Genomic DNA, 17,017 nt, shown 5'->3' on the forward strand with positions numbered 1-17,017 from the left:
CATCATGTCATATACTTTAAATATACACAACACAATTTAGTTTTTAAAAACTCATTTTCTCCATTGGCTAACTAATTTTTTTTCTTTCTAAGTTATTTCCTCCAATTTAAAAGGAGCTAAGTATACCTATATCTCAGGGTTGAGATGCTTAAATGAGAAGCACAGTCCACAGCAATGTGACTGATATGACTCAGGGGACAACGAATAGTAGTTTCTTTTCCCACCATGAAGATTAGGAAAAAAATGAAGAAGCAGAAGAATTAGAAGTGTGTAATGACTTATCTTACACAGGGAAGTGTTTTCGCAAGTGCTTTGTAGAAAAATGAACTACTATAAAAATTGATATAAAATATAGGAGACAGAATTCATAAATTGTAAATATTTTTGCTTAATTATGCAATTAATAAGAATGCATATACTTCTTATTTTACACTGTGTTTGTTCCCTGTCAACAAAATTTTGTTGACTGCATTTAGTTTGGGTTTAAAAAGTACANGTGTTTGTTCCCTGTCAACAAAATTTTGTTGACTGCATTTAGTTTGGGTTTAAAAAGTACAAATTTGCCTGTTTTATCCAAACACTCATCTCAGAGAACTTGATGAGTAGGCAGAGATCATTTGATTCAAACCCTGATCCCATTTATTTGCAGCATACAGTTCTTTAAGTCAAAGTCAGCTAATTTAGTATACCTCTATAAGTTTGAAATAAACACAGACTGTTACAGTAAAGTTTTGGATCATGTAGAGTTTGATTCAATTGTAGTACTTTTTTAAAAATTTATTTTATTTATTTATTTGGGGTTTTTTTTTGTCCTTTTTGAGACCAGCCGCACCGCACTCAGCCAGTGAGCGCTGTAAGCGCATGGGTCATCCCTATGTAGGATCCGAACCCGCGGCGGGAGCGCTGCTGCGCTCCCAGAGCCGCACTCTCCCGAGTGCGCCACAGCTCGGCCCTCAATTGTAGTACTTTGATCATTGCACATTGTATACATGTATTCAAATATCATATTGTACCATATACATACAGTTATTATACATCAATTAAAAATAAAAAGTAAAAATAAATAAATAAAAAGAAGTACCATGAAGGAGCAAAAACAAACCAAAAAAAAACAAGATCCTGTCCAAGGAAACTGACCTGTAGAGGTGAAAGAAGCAACCATGCAAAAACAAACAAACAAAAAAACCCAAAACCAAAAACCAAAAGACTGGTTAAGTGATAACGTGGTTACAGAGAGTGTGAGAGGGAGATGGACAAGGAATATGAAATGTTTTTAACGACTCTCTAGTTTTCATGAGGGCTGGCTGTATATCTTCTAGGTGGCTTCTCCAATATTCTTCTCTGTACGAGTAATAAACAAGCTAGCAGGAGAGACTCTTCACTGCAATTTACGTAAGCATTTTGTGGTGATACTGTTGTTATATGTCAATTGTCAGTGAGACTTGAACAAAAAGAGTTGTAAATTAAGAAGGAAAAACAAAGTCCATTGACAAACAGCACAGTAATATATTGATTATGGTTGGTTGGTTGTATAACATAGCCTTGCAAAATGTAAAGGGACCACTTTCTTCTTTGTTACACCAAAAAGAAAGGACCTTAAACACTGGCTTTGGGATATTGATGAAACCAGGTCCAACAAATTACCTCACATGTATTAGTACGGGATTTAAAGAAGAGGAGCTAATGCTATGTATTGTGGAGAGTGTTAGAAATTCATCCCGAGCACGGGAAATTCCTTCCTTTATTTGTAACAAGTTAAGTAAAACAATGCATGCTACCCAAAGCCATTTTACCTCAAGCTCCTAAATTGAATTAAGTAATCAAAGCAGAAAATATAGCAATTATTCACATAGATAATGGAAATGCATGGCTTTGATTTTACATTAATAGTCAAGATTTTGAGACTTAGGGAAAAAAAACTTTTGATATTTATTGTAGTAATAAACATTAAATCTGGTAGGGAAAAAAAAACTCTTGATATTCATTGTAGTAATAAACATTAAATCTGGTCTCTTAACATTAAATTATTATTAGATCATCAAGAAATGATCTTTGTGGAATGTGAAAGGCAATAGGAAGATGGTTTGGTAGTTGTGAAATAAGCTGTTAGTGCAAACATCAGAATAACAAGAATCATCAAAGTCACATACTTGGGAGTAAAGAAAGAAATGTAAAATACAAGATAAAATTTGTTGACTGCCCAAACCTCGTACAGATAAATCATTCTACAAAACTCCTATGTAGCAAAATTGGCATTGATGCAATGCTAGTATTTTCCCTTAGAACCACTCATGTATCCTTCTATTGTCTTTACATCACAGATTAAAAACAAAATAAAATATGATCTACTTATTTAAAAGCTGTGTTTCACCAACACACATCTCCAGTAAAGACAAAAATAAGGAATAGAAAACTATGGCAGAATCTGTAATATTTATATTTAGTTATGTTTCTTGTACTTTGCATGTGTTGACCTTGATAAATTAGCTCAGGGCTTATTTCATGTGAATCATGAAATGCAGGGGCAGAGATATGAATTTAAACCAAAAGTGTTAAGAAGCCAAGGAGGAGTTCTGAGTAAGGAATTAACACAGAAAAACAAAAATAGGTAAGAAGCNGTGTTTGTTCCCTGTCAACAAAATTTTGTTGACTGCATTTAGTTTGGGTTTAAAAAGTACAAATTTGCCTGTTTTATCCAAACACTCATCTCAGAGAACTTGATGAGTAGGCAGAGATCATTTGATTCAAACCCTGATCCCATTTATTTGCAGCATACAGTTCTTTAAGTCAAAGTCAGCTAATTTAGTATACCTCTATAAGTTTGAAATAAACACAGACTGTTACAGTAAAGTTTTGGATCATGTAGAGTTTGATTCAATTGTAGTACTTTTTTAAAAATTTATTTTATTTATTTATTTGGGGTTTTTTTTTGTCCTTTTTGAGACCAGCCGCACCGCACTCAGCCAGTGAGCGCTGTAAGCGCATGGGTCATCCCTATGTAGGATCCGAACCCGCGGTGGGAACGCTGCTGCGCTCCCAGAGCCGCATTCTCCCGAGTGCACCACAGCTCGGCCCTCAATTGTAGTACTTTGATCATTGCACATTGTATACATGTATTCAAATATCATATTGTACCATATACATACAGTTATTATACATCAATTAAAAATAAAAAGTAAAAATAAATAAATAAAAAGAAGTACCATGAAGGAGCAAAAACAAACCAAAAAAAACAAGATCCTGTCCAAGGAAGCTGACCTGTAGAGGTGAAAGAAGCAACCATGCAAAAACAAACAAACAAAAAAACCCCAAACCAAAAACCAAAAGACTGGTTAAGTGATAACGTGGTTACAGAGAGTGTGAGAGGGAGATGGACAAGGAATATGAAATGTTTTTAACGACTCTCTAGTTTTCATGAGGGCTGGCTGTATATCCTCTAGGTGGCTTCTCCAAGATTCTTCTCTGTACGAGTAATAAACAAGCTAGCAGGAGAGACTCTTCACTGCAATTTACTTAAGCATTTTGTGGTGATACTGTTGTTATATGTCAATTTCCAGTGAGACTTGAACAAAAAGAGTTGTAAATTAAGAAGGAAAAACAAAGTCCATTGACAAACAGCACAGTAATATATTGATTATGGTTGGTTGGTTGTATAACATAGCCTTGCAAAATGTAAAGGGACCACTTTCTTCTTTGTTACACCAAAAAGAAAGGATCTTAAACACTGGCTTTGGGATATTGATGAAACCAGGTCCAACAAATTACCTCACATGTATTAGTATGGGATTTAAAGAAGTGGAGCTAATGCTATGTATTGTGGAGAGTATTAGAAATTCATCCCGAGCACGGGAAATTCCTTCCTTTATTTGTAACAAGTTAAGTAAAACAATGCATCCTACCCAAAGCCATTTTACCTCAAGCTCCTAAATTGAATTAAGTAATCAAAGCAGAAAATATAGCAATTATTCACATAGATAATGGAAATGCATGGCTTTGATTTTACATTAATAGTCAAGATTTTGAGACTTAGGGAAAAAAAACTTTTGATATTTATTGTAGTAATAAACATTAAATCTGGTTTCTTAACATTAAATTATTATTAGATCATCAAGAAATGAGCTTTGTGGAATGTGAAAGGCAATAGGAAGATGGTTTGGTAGTTGTGAAATAAGCTGTTAGTGCAAACATCAGAATAACAAGAATCATCAAAGTCACATACTTGGGAGTAAAGAAAGAAATGTAAAATACAAGATAAAATTTGTTGACTGCCCAAACCTCGTACAGATAAATCATTCTGCAAAACTCCTATGTAGCAAAATTGGCATTGATGCAATGCTAGTATTTTCCCTTAGAACCACTCATGTATCCTTCTATTGTCTTTACATCACAGGTTAAAAACAAAATAAAATATGATCTACTTATTTAAAAGCTGTGTTTCACCAACACACATCTCCAGTAAAGACAAAAAATAAGGAATAGAAAACTATGGCAGAATCTGTAATATTTATATTTAGTTACGTTTCTTGTCCTTTGCATGTGTTGACCTTGATAAATTAGCTCAGGGCTTATTTCATGTGAATCACGAAATGCAGGGGCAGAGATATGAATTTAAACCAAAAGTATTAGGAAGCCAAGGAGGAGTTCTGAGTAAGGAATTAACACAGAAAAACAAAAATAGGTAAGAAGCACAATTTGCTGATCACAAATGATTACATAATTGTACAAACATTATTACAGAAACACATGTGGGATCTTCATTAATACTGGATAAACTAGTTAATATCAGTTGGCCGAACAGATGGGAGTCAATAAACATTTTAATTGAAAATTACAAGGGAAAATTACATTAGATTAGATCACACAAAAATGATGCCTTATTGGAAAGTTTCAAACAATGTCTATAGGACATTATATTTATCTGTGATAGGATAAATATTTAATATACATGATATGCAAACAGAAGAAGTACTAACTACACTGATATTTACATGAGAAGAGAATCCCATTGAAGGACTAAAGTTTTACAATAACCAGAGTGCTTTCTTATTAAGTTCATAAAAAGTCTGCTTCAGATGAAAGACTATGCCTTCCTTTAGGATAAAGACAATATTCTATATTCTCTAAGTCTAGTCAAGAGCCTGAGATATCCTAACCCTCAAGATATGATTGATGGATGGAGGAAAATGTTCAAAGAGTTCCAGAACTGTTAAATAAGCCACTGGTGCTTTTTGCAGGAATAAAATCTACTGACCACTGTATCTTTCACAACTTAAATTATGTCAATGCCACAATATTCAATTCAAAATAGTACTATACTAATAAAAGGCATAATAAGCCTAATTGACTTTAATCAAAAGAAAATGACGGAAGCAGTTGATACTTACATGCACACGATATAATGTAATGTGTCTAACATCTTCCAATGTCTTTTTTTTTTTTTTTTTTGTCTTTTTTCCGTGTCTGGCAATGGATCGCAACCCTCAGTGTCGCCCCCATACCGGACCAGACCGGCACACGGCAACAGGATCGCAACCCTCGGTGTTGCTCCCACAACTCGCTCAGCCAGTGAGCGGGAACCGGTCTGTACGTGGGATCCGAACCCTCGGTGGGAGCGCCGCCGCGCTTCCCAAGCGGCACACTAGCTCAGTGCACCACCGGGCCAGCCCAACATCTTCCAATTTCTTTTCAAGGCTTTGGGAATTTTGCTTTTGAAAGAATTACATAATTTGAATGTAAAGACTTCCTAAAATAGGAAATTTTCAACTATCTTTGCAAAGACAGGTAAAAATAAATAGTGACATTCAAATTATTGAAAAAAAAATGGCCAATTTCTAAGGACTCACACATTGGTAATATTTAAAGATTAAGTTCAAAACATCATTTGTGATATTCATTTATTAATATATTAATGAACACTGACAAGCTAACATAAATATTAAAGATTTTCTAGCACTTGCTAGAAAATTGATTTTAAGGGTTTCTGTTCGACCTCCTTTAGAAAGATTTAACAGATAAAAGAACACTCAAGTACTAGCAGGATTTATAGATGAAAGTTTTTTAAAAGCCATAAAAAGAACATTGAACATGAATTCAATACAGATAATCATGGGCCTGTCAGCTTTTCTATTGCAAACTTAATTTAAGAGGGTTTATCATCTCCATCATCTTAGAAACTCTGAAGCTGGAAGTTGGCACACAAATTAGCTTGCCTGGATGCAAATTTGTTTACACAAAACATTTGAATCAGTTCAGCTGTTTTGATTTAGATATCAGCCAAAACCCTTAAGTCTGGGTTTCTTCATATATGTGAACACTGAATAAATATTCTGTCTAGACTACATAGTTCAGTCACTTAGAGTACAGGGCCAATTAATCCAAGGTACTACGTGTTTCATCTCCAGGAGATTCAGTTGTTATTTATTTTGCTAATTTTCCTAACCTTGATCCATTATCAGCCTTTAGCAACACAGAGCTCAATAGTAGAATATGTAGGTAGCTCAGCATAAATTCATTACCAGAATTTGAGGGAGATTCACATTATATTTCTGATAACAGTTTCAGAAGAGTCATCTCTGTATATAAAAATATAGTTTAAAAACTGAAAACAGAATCATTTCTAAAAATTGCAAATTAGCTGAAGTTAAATTTCTTTTAACAGTACCTTATTATGCTATGATAGGCTTACATTCACTTTTCTATATTAAATTACTCATAATAAAATACAACTTAAAATTATATTTTTAAATTGTTGACTCAGTTATCAAACTTCGTTATGTGTGTATACATTATGTGGTATTTTAAGAGAAAGTAAAATTAAGAACATTTTTTTCTCAGATTTTTTTCAAGTCAATCACCATAGTGTAAAAAAAAGAAATAAATAAATAAAAGATGTTTCCCCATAGAAAATTAAAATACACATCTGAGAAATTAGAATGATATCAAATAACAAAATACAGCTGATAGTTTCCTTAAGTAGCCAAAAATTAGGAAACAAGTGCCTAATGCATATGTGAACAAGCTGGAAAATAGACATTTTGATTTTTAATCTGCTTCCTCTACCGTTCAGCAAGATCGTGAAAATAAAACGTTGAGTCAATTTATGATTTAAAAATTCAGTAAACTGAACTGAATTGTTACAAAAGGATCATTTTTAAAATGGAGACCTCGGATGGTAATTAGTCAGTTTTCAACATTAAATAAAATTTTTGAATGCATAATTGTAGAAAACAGATTTAGAGACAAATTGTAGGTTTACTTTTACCTATGACTTTTTCCAACATTGGAGAAATCCACATCTAACTTGTTGTAAGATCATATATCAAAACTGTTTAAAATAAGGGTGCACCATAAAAAACTGTTAAATGCAATAAGTATATTCTATCAATCATACATATGAGGACATTATTAGAATATCTTATCTTTAAAATTAGAAAGCAAGTTAAAGTGAAAGTGACATTTCTGAAAATATACTCAAAAATAAAGCTTTAATAATGCAAGTAGAAATAGGCTAGTTTATATTGGTAGAGTCTATAAATACAAAGTTCAGAAAAGACAAAAGTAATAAATAGTTACATATGAAAATATATTTTATCACCTTCACAAGAAAATGTAATGCTAAATTTCAGCACATAGTGTAATTTAATACATGTATTTTTTCCCTTCTGTAGATTATGACATGTAAATGCCCCTATTTAATTTCCAAGTTAATCTTTAGAACACATATCCCATTTACCTGTATTATTACACTCATGTATCTGTGTCACCTTACACAATTACATCAGGAAATTCTGTTTTAAGACTGGTCAGGATTTGGGGGTAGGCAAAGTGGTCTCTCCTTTCAGGAAACTTTACACCCATAAACCAAGTAGTACTAAATTAAAGAGGCTCATAAGGCAGTCCCCATTATTTAAAAATTGGTTTGCACTGTCTATCTTGGAAAGTTGCTTCATTCCTCTGACTGTCTTTTTTTTTTTATGTGAAGACACACAGCTACACTTGTACTTTTAACCAGAGTGCACTTTCAGATTAAAGTAGACTTTGTGGATAGAGCTTGCATATGCATATTTTTACTTTTTTTTTTTATGTGAAGACACACAGCTACACTTGTACTTTTAACCAGAGTGCACTTTCAAATTAAAGTAGACTTTGTGGATAGAGCTTGCATATGCATATTTTTTAAATATTTATATTTATAAATAAACATAATTCACAATCCCTGCCTAGTAGACACCAAACTAGATGGGTTATAAGAGCTTACCCATCCTTAAAATTCTATAGAACTGAGTCAAAGATTAAAGAAACAAATGGAACAATTTTATTTGCCAAGGCTTATGATACAATTGGTAAACAATTTTTATACCCACAAAATATTTTATTTATGAAGTAAGTAAATTCATCTGCATGCATAAATACTAAATTTTACTCATGAGCACTGAGTTAGGATCTAAGGGTTATAAGTTTTAATTCTGTTTTTTGCACTAAATGTGCTAGTTTGATATCTCACAGTATCATTTAATTTATGTATTACTTGTGCACTTATTCACTTACTATTGCTTATAAAAGTGGAAAATATCATACATCTATCGTACAGAATCAAGACAAGTTAGGCAAATTAATTGAAAAATGTTGAAAATTACAAAAGTGATATATTATATGTTACTATGACTGGATTATATACAAGTATACAACATGACTATTCATCTTAGGCTTTCTTCCAAATTAAATGCTTATGGTCTCAGTTTTTCTCTTAAAAATGAAGACGATTACATGGTACTGGCATAAAAACGGACACATAAACCAATTGAACAGATTAGAGAATCCAGAAATAAATCCACACACAGCCAACCGATGTTCAACAAAAGTGCCAAAAACATATGCTAGCTCTTGCTGGAGATGGCTATTCTTTTTTCTTATACTCGGTTTAATTATTTGCTGTAATTAATGTGCGCCCATCCAACAGAACAGCGCCTAAGGTAGTTGTATCAGGCACACTTTCATACAATATGCCAATGCTTTGCCTCTTGAGAACTTACTATAATCTGAGATTGTTCTGTAGTTCTTCACTTTTGTTGAAGTACCTTATTTGTGTGTTGTGGCTTTGCTCTTAATCTTTTCAGTTTTTGTCCTTTATAAGATTTTCTCCCAGAAGGTGCTCTTTATAAGCATTCATAATGAAAACACTTTGACCCAAGTTGGTTTTTCTTTAAATTTTTTTTGGTGGCTGGTCGGTATGGAGATCTAAACCCTTGACCTTGGTGTTAATAACACCACACTCTAATCAACTGAACTAACTGGCCAGGCCTGTTTCTTTGTCTTCTGATGTGATGATTTTTAGACTAAGGTTGGGAAATCCTTCTGATCACTGTCCTGTTTCCTTATTTTTCCCTCTCACTTACCCATTCCTCGCTAACACAGGAAGTCTGTCTAGCAGTCCAGAGGAGATGTCTGGAGCTGAAGAGGGGAGGGAAACATCCTCAGGCATTGAAGTGGAGGCCTCAGACCTGAGTTTGAGTTTGACTGGGGATGATGGTGGCCCTAACCGCACCAGCACAGAAAGTCGAGGAACAGACACAGAGAGCTCAGGTGAAGACAAGGACTCTGACAGCATGGAGGACACTGGCCACTACTCCATCAATGATGAAAATCGAGTCCATGACCGCTCAGAAGAAGAGGAGGCAGAGGATGACGAAGAAGAGCAGCCTCGACACCGTGTACAGTGCAAGCGGGCCAACCATGACCAGGACTCATCAGATGATGAGCGGGCCCTAGAGAACTGGGTGTCCTCGGAGACATCAGCCCTGCCCCGACCTCGCTGGCAAGCCCTTCTTGCCCTTCGGGAGCGGGAGCTGGGTTCAAGTGCCCGCTTTGTATATGAGGCCTGTGGGGCAAGAGTTTTTGTACAGCGTTTCCGTCTGCAGCATGGGCTCGAGGGCCATACCGGTTGTGTCAATACCCTGCACTTTAACCAGCGTGGCACCTGGCTGGCCAGTGGCAGCGATGATCTGAAGGTGGTGGTGTGGGATTGGGTGCGGCGGCAGCCGGTACTGGACTTTGAGAGCGGCCACAAAAGTAATGTCTTCCAGGTGAGGCAAGGGAGTGTAATAGCAACTGAGAGAATCAGGCACAAGTTAGACAAATCTGAGCTGCTGCCTAGAATGGGAGTTTGTAGTGAGTTGTGATAAGAATTAGACATCAGGACTTAGCCCCACCTTGGCTCCTATAATGACTGAAAGAAACTGAAAGACCCATGGCAACCTTTTGTTTTCTTGAGCATAAGACTGTTGGGAACTTCATTATGTAGGGTGCTTGGAATTTATCAGAAAGGTATTAAATGTGCTAATAGGAGGAAGTATAGTATTAGAGCACAGGCTCTTGAACCAGACTGCCTGGGGTCAAATCCTGGCCCTTCCACTTACTAGCCATGTGATCTTGGGCAAGTTATTTAACCTTCATCTTTATTTTATCTATCTGTAAAATGGGACTAATAACACATAAGGTTATGAGGATTAAATAATAATTGAAGCTAAGCAGTTAGAACCATGGCTGGGTACTTAATAAACATTTGATAAATATTAGCTAATATTGTTATTATTTCATTGAGATTTTACTCCTCAGCCACATTTACTGTATTAGTACTAGCCATTTATCCCTAAGTATGTTCTCTTTCCTTCCCCAATATTTCCCCTAATTTCCTTTTTCTTTGTGGCAAATTTATGTTTGCTTCCTGAATCAAGATAAATTTTCCTCCTTTATTCCTTACTTTTCTCCCCTACTAGGTACAATCCTAGTTCACTGGAGCACTTATCACGTGTCAGTTCAACCTTCCAGAGCCAACTGAAGTACTTTCTGATATCACAGGAAGTTTTTTCTTTCCTCTTCCTTTAACTCCCAGAAGAAATTGGGCTTAGCTAGCTGTACAAGAGCGGGAAAGCTAAGTTTCCAGCTGTCATAAAAGAAAAGGGGATAAATTGGGGTCATCATCATGTTTTTCCCTCTCAAATTCACCTCTTCAATTTCTTTTGTGTGTCCCTTTTTTCATTCTTAACAAACCAGGCCAAGTTTCTTCCTAACAGTGGTGATTCCACCCTGGCCATGTGTGCCCGTGATGGGCAGGTTCGGGTAGCAGAACTGTCTGCCACACAGTGCTGCAAGAATACAAAGCGTGTGGCCCAGCACAAGGGAGCGTCCCACAAGGTAAGTAAGCCCTTGCTGCAAAGTTCATGCAATCCAGATCCTCTGTGGATCTCAGCTAAGGTCCTCCCTTATCTCTGCCCATTGTGTCCCCTTTGTTGTTTCCTATCTCATCTCTTTCAGTCCTTAGATTTGTAGTTAAGAAGGACAGAAAAGCAGCCATCCTAAACTTCTTAGTAGGCAAGTATTTGAGAGATCCTTTGATCATGCACTTGAAGCATTCGGTTGATCATGCACTTGTTGCATTCAGTTGGTTTGGAGATCCTCGAGGTCTCCTGTGCCTTCCAAACCTCTTAAGTTTGCTCTGATTGTTTTTAGGAATTTAACAGTTCTAAGGTGCTAGTTGTTGGTTCCTCATATGTGAGAGCTTCACCTTTTCTGCTCACAACTCTTAGCTCACAAACAGCACTATTTCTCGTGTGTGTGTGTGTGTGTGTGGTCGTTTTTGGTGGTTGGCTGATATGGGGACCCAAACCCTTGACCTTGGTATTATCAACACTGTGCCCTAACCAACTAAGCTAACTGGCCAGCCAGCACTATTTCTGAAGCCCTATTTAGAGCTGGCGATATAGGCCAAAATACTCATGGTGGCAGTCAGCGAGGAGCTAAGAGGTGCCCAGTCTCAGGGTAAGTAGGCATGGTATTCTTTGCCTTGGAAAGAGGACGGTACTCTCTTACAAACCCTAATTAAATATGTTGGTGGACCTGGAGTATCCTTTTCTAGCCCACATGGCTCAGAAAATGCAAAAATTCCGTATTTCTTTGATTCTTAAGCCTACCTCCAACCCACTGATAACTAATTTTTAGAACTAAGATATAGGGAATGAAACTTGGGCACCATTTCTCTTTACACTTGAGGATGTGGACTTGATTTTCTTTCAGAATGAACTCTAAAATGGCTGTTTTCCTTTGGTATCTCTGTTTACATCCCTTGATGACTTAGCCGAAATAGTCAATCACCTATTCTTTAGACTTGCGTAGACAAACTGTAAATAATTTACACAAAACAAGAGTGACTAGGCTTAAATTTTCTCCTTTCCTGGGATTTTACAATAAAAAAGGTAGACATTTCTCTTGCTGAGACATTTGAAATGCAGCCCTTCCAAAAGGTAAAGGAATGAACTGGATGACCTCTAATTCTTATGTTTAGAAACCTCATTCTTTCCCTTTTTCTCTTTCAGTTGGCTCTGGAACCAGACTCTCCCTGTACCTTCCTATCTGCAGGTGAAGATGCAGTTGTCTTCACTATTGACCTGAGACAGGACCGGCCAGCTTCGTAAGTATAGCAGTAATATCTTTACAGAACTGTACCCCTTTGCTTTGAAAATATTCAGTGTGTCCTGTTAATGCTTATCTCCCTGGTCCATTAGAATAATACCTTAGTTCCTATGATAAGAGGTAGTTTAAGGTTTAGGGGAATTTCTTACTTCCTCTGTCTGTTTCTTGGCACTGAAATACTGTGCAGTCTACCTTCATGTCTCAAACAAGGTTTAGCTATCTCATTATATATGGACTTCAATACTCTATGATCATCTGCTCTCCATTCACTTGGGTCCATTCAACTTACCCATAAGAAGCACATTACTCTATAAACTAGCATAGAGATATGATCCTGTAAGTTTTTTATTCAGTTACATATAGGAACATGCAAACAATTAAATGATAAATCTTGAACAAAAATATTGGTAGCTATAGTGAAGCTCTGTCATATCATAGCTAATTTGTACATGCATTTGAGACTCATGAGTAAATTATATCCCTTTTTAACTGTGTGATATCATAGAAAGAAAACAATATCTTGCTTGGATCTAGACAGATCTAGATCAGATCTCAACTCAGGCACTACTAGTTATTATCTGTGTAACCTTCTGAACCTGGGTTTCTTCAGCCTGACTGTGGGCATAATATCTCCCTCCCTTCCTTCTTCCCTCTCTATGAGTTTCTGTGAGTATTACTAATATATGTATTTGAAGGCCCAGCATAGTGTCTAGCACCATGGCTGGAATTGATTAAGTCGTACCTACAATTAAAATTATTTGAGTTTCCTTTTTTATTTTTATTGCTCTTATAATAAGTAAATACATCTTGTTTAAGAGATTCAAGTAATAAAGTATATGGACAAAATGTAAATAATGCTCCCTCATGTATCCACTCTCCTTATTGTTCTAACTATTGATAACCATTATTAATAATTTTGAATACTTTCCCAGTCCTTGTACCTAAATGTATACATATACACCTTTCCCCATAAGTGGGATAATTATATATAATTATAAGCATGCATATTTTTCTTGTTATAATGTTTTTCAGAGATCTTTCTGTGTCAGGCCATAGGAGCCTACCTCTTTTTTTTTTTTTTTTTTTATGGCTGGCCTTTATGGGGATCTGAACCTTTGACCCTGGTGTTACCTGCTCCATGCTGTAACCAAGTGAGCTAATCAGCCAGCCCCCTACCTCATTTTTAACCACGGCATACAAGGGGTCTTCAAAAAGTTCATGGAAAGATTCCTATTATCTTTCAATTCCATTTTTCCGTGAACTTTTTGAAGACCCTTCATATATGTCGTAGCACTGGTGTACCACAGTTTATTCAACCACTACCTTGTTGGTGGATATCTAGATTTATTGTCTTGTTAGTCTTAAAAATTATCATAACACGTCTTGTAAATCAGTACCAGTATTGAGTAAGGAATATCAGTGATTTACATAGGATACAAGTGAATATAAATAAGTTTAGGGAATATAATCTGAAGGCTGATTATTATCAGACTTATTTTTAGAGCGATAAGTCTAGAAAAAGTCATCTAGAAAGTGAAAGCATTTCAACAACTGCTTAAATGATGGAAAGGTTTAGGCTGGGGAAAACATATACTGGTTGTTTATGTAACCTTCAAAATGATGAAGGTTGAGAGATGATCGGTTTATGCTGGAAGGGGAATAAGCCTGAGTAAGAAGGGTGCTGCCTTCTAGTACTAGCTCTGCATTTATCTAGCTTGGAGAAAATTTTTTGATCTCTTGAACTGAATGATGATTTTCATTTTCAGTTTTTAAAGTTCCAGGGTTTGGGGGCCGGCCTGTGGCTCACTCGGGAGAGTGCGGTGCTGATAACACCAAGGCCACGGGTTCGGATCCCATATAGGGATGGCCGGTTTGCTCACTGGGTGAGCGTGGTGCTGACAACACCAAGTCAAGGGTTAAGATCCCCTTACCGGTCATCTTTTTAAAAAAATAAAAAAAAAATAAAGTTCCAGGGTTCTGTGATGGTAGTGGATCATTAATAAATTTGGGGGTGGGGAGGCAAAGATGCAAGAAGTAGTAGTGAGTTTGATCTGCTGTGTTAGAGAGTTGCAAAACAGAGTGAAACCTTATCCTGTAGATCAGATTCAGAGCGAAATTACTATCAGGCCACAAGGAATTGGGAATCTGGCTCAAGTAATGGGTAGAGCACATGACTTTGGAATGAAATGATGTAGGCAGAAAATGTGGCTGAGTTGATCATGTATCTAAATAGATGCAAGCAATGATAGGTGGGATAGAAACCTATCACTGGGATAGGAACATCAGAGAAACAGAGGGAGGAACGTCAGAAAAACTTAGAGAGTAGAAGGAAGCCCACGTTTTTGATTTGGAGAATAAGAGACAGTGAGCCTTCAAAATGGTTTTTGCTTTTTAGGGATTTGGAGAAGTAGTGTTAAAGGCTGAAATGGGGTGGAGAGCTGTATGCGAAGGTCAGGGCCAGAAGATCCAAGTTATCTGTAAGCGGTGTCTGAACATTCGCTTTTATCAGAGGCATTTTTGTGTGAAGCTAGTACGGGGGGTGGGGGGGGTCCTTTGCATCTATCTGATAGCTGAATCTTTGGTGAAATAGGCTAACGTCTTAGGAAAAGATTTGGATTTGGAATGGTGGGTGGGATATCCTTTTAGCCAGTAGAAGTCAGTTTGCGGTATTCTTCAAAGGAATCCTTTGGTGTAATCTGTAATTTTCTCTTTTTGCTAGTACACTCTTGCACATTAATTTTAAGTCAAATTTTGGTGAATATGTTCCATATAGTTTCACAAGCTGCCTCCCTCTGATGTAAATTTTTTTTTTCCTGTTGCCATAATTCATCCTTTTTTTGGTACCTCTAAGTTCCCCAAAGAGCTCAAGGCACTCTGTGCGTTAATCCATTGGGAGAGAGAATTATTTGTTTTAGGGGAATAATTTGATGGGTTTTAAGTGACATTTTTCTGGAATCTGGGAGATAGACTTTGACCTTAAGGTCTTTTTTTAGCTCATTATTTCTGTGATTCTTCCTCTACCCCTCTCCTTGTTCCCAAGTGATTGGGAAGATGTATATAAATAAAGAATGGCAAGGTATGGGTAGTATTGTTTAACACCTGGTTGTTAACTGCGTTGGACTGCAGCTAAACTGAGGCTTCCTGAAGAGCAATACATTCATTTACCTTTGGCTTGTACTTCTTAAGAAACACTAGAAAATGACTTCACTGCATGTTTTTTTTCCAATCCCCAAAGTAGCATATAGTAAGTGTATATGCTTTTTCTTGTTCCAGTTGTTCAAAACAAACACTTCTTTTTTCTTTCCAAATGAGAACCTGTTTTGTTTCTTATTCATGTCTGTATTACTGTCTTGACTCTCACTTGCCATGACCACCTGGATCTTTTGGAGAGTATAACTTTGTATGCTTTTCTACCCTTAAAGGAAACTGGTAGTGACAAAAGAAAAAGAAAAGAAAGTGGGGCTGTATACAATCTTTGTGAATCCTGCCAACACTCACCAGTTTGCAGTGGGTGGACGAGATCAGTTTGTAAGGTAAGTGTGTGGCTCTTTTGTGACTTTGAGAGTTTGAGACTCTGATGCATTGTATATTACTAGGTGCTCCCTTACAGAGAGGTATGAATTGTCTAGGAATCCATTAACCACCAAAAATTCAAAAAAACCACGTTTTGAATTTTTTATTATCTTCCAGAAAGTTGAAGCACCTTCTGAGGTGTTCTCTTCCCTAACGTAACAATCTCTGAGGGGTGGCTTTACATATTGTAGAGATTATCAAGTTTTTAAAAAATTTGATGAATTGGCCAAGGTCCCCACACAGCAGCTAAGGCATAAACCCCACGTTTACCAGCAAGTGCCGTATTAGTAAATATCTTCCATCATTTCCAAATATAAATTACTATGCACTAGAAATTTTGAGTACTGGTTTTGGATTCAGAAATAGTTTGATTTGGGAGCACTCAGTGTGAACTGAGTGTTTTGGGCTCTCACTGTCTTGAACCACTTTTCTTTTTCCATGGTGATGTTGTTACTGTGAACATCTGTTGTAACACTGGCTGTTGAGGCATGTCTTAAGGAAAACAGATACAAATTCAATTCCCGAATGTACCAGTTAATTTCTTTCTGACCCTTAGTCATAAACTATTCACCCATATTTGTTTGGCTTATTTTAGCTATATTTCTTTTTTTTTTTTCTTTTTGTCTTTTTTCGTGTCTGGCAACGGATCACAACCCTCAGTGTTGCGCCCGGACCGGGACCGGCAACGGGATCGCAACCCTCGGTGTTGCGGCCGCACCTCGCTCAGCCAGTGAGCGGGAACCGGTCTGTATGTGGGATCCGAACCCTCGGCGGGAGCGCTGGCATGCTCCCAAGCAGCGCACTGTAGCAGTGCGCCACCGGGCCGGCCCTTTAGCTATATTTCTTAGGGATCATCAGTGTGAAAGAGAGGAGGGGCAGGAATCACTAGAAAAATGAATGACTTTCTGCTTTCCTGATGGTGGGTGAAAAGTATCCTCTTCCCTTTGAAATAAGAGCACATTTTTATAACCGTATA

At 36.7% G+C, this 17,017-nt stretch overlaps 1 protein-coding gene across 1 annotated transcript in view; it reads left to right on the forward strand.

Moving 5' to 3' along the window:
- Positions 1 to 9,411: 9,411 nt before the first annotated feature.
- The window catches only part of DCAF8 (DDB1 and CUL4 associated factor 8), a 22,349-nt gene continuing 14,743 nt past the window's right edge, over positions 9,412 to 17,017 (forward strand). Inside the window, exons 1-4 of the mRNA XM_008586513.1 lie at positions 9,412 to 10,082; positions 11,053 to 11,193; positions 12,372 to 12,466; positions 15,891 to 16,001. Coding sequence (XP_008584735.1) covers positions 9,441 to 10,082; positions 11,053 to 11,193; positions 12,372 to 12,466; positions 15,891 to 16,001 — 989 coding nt within the window. The 5' untranslated portion in view covers positions 9,412 to 9,440. The remainder of the gene's footprint in view (positions 10,083 to 11,052; positions 11,194 to 12,371; positions 12,467 to 15,890; positions 16,002 to 17,017) is intronic.

Source organism: Galeopterus variegatus, unplaced genomic scaffold (assembly GCF_000696425.1).
Source record: "Galeopterus variegatus unplaced genomic scaffold, G_variegatus-3.0.2 Scaffold4010, whole genome shotgun sequence".
Classification (NCBI taxonomy): Eukaryota; Metazoa; Chordata; class Mammalia; order Dermoptera; family Cynocephalidae; genus Galeopterus; species Galeopterus variegatus.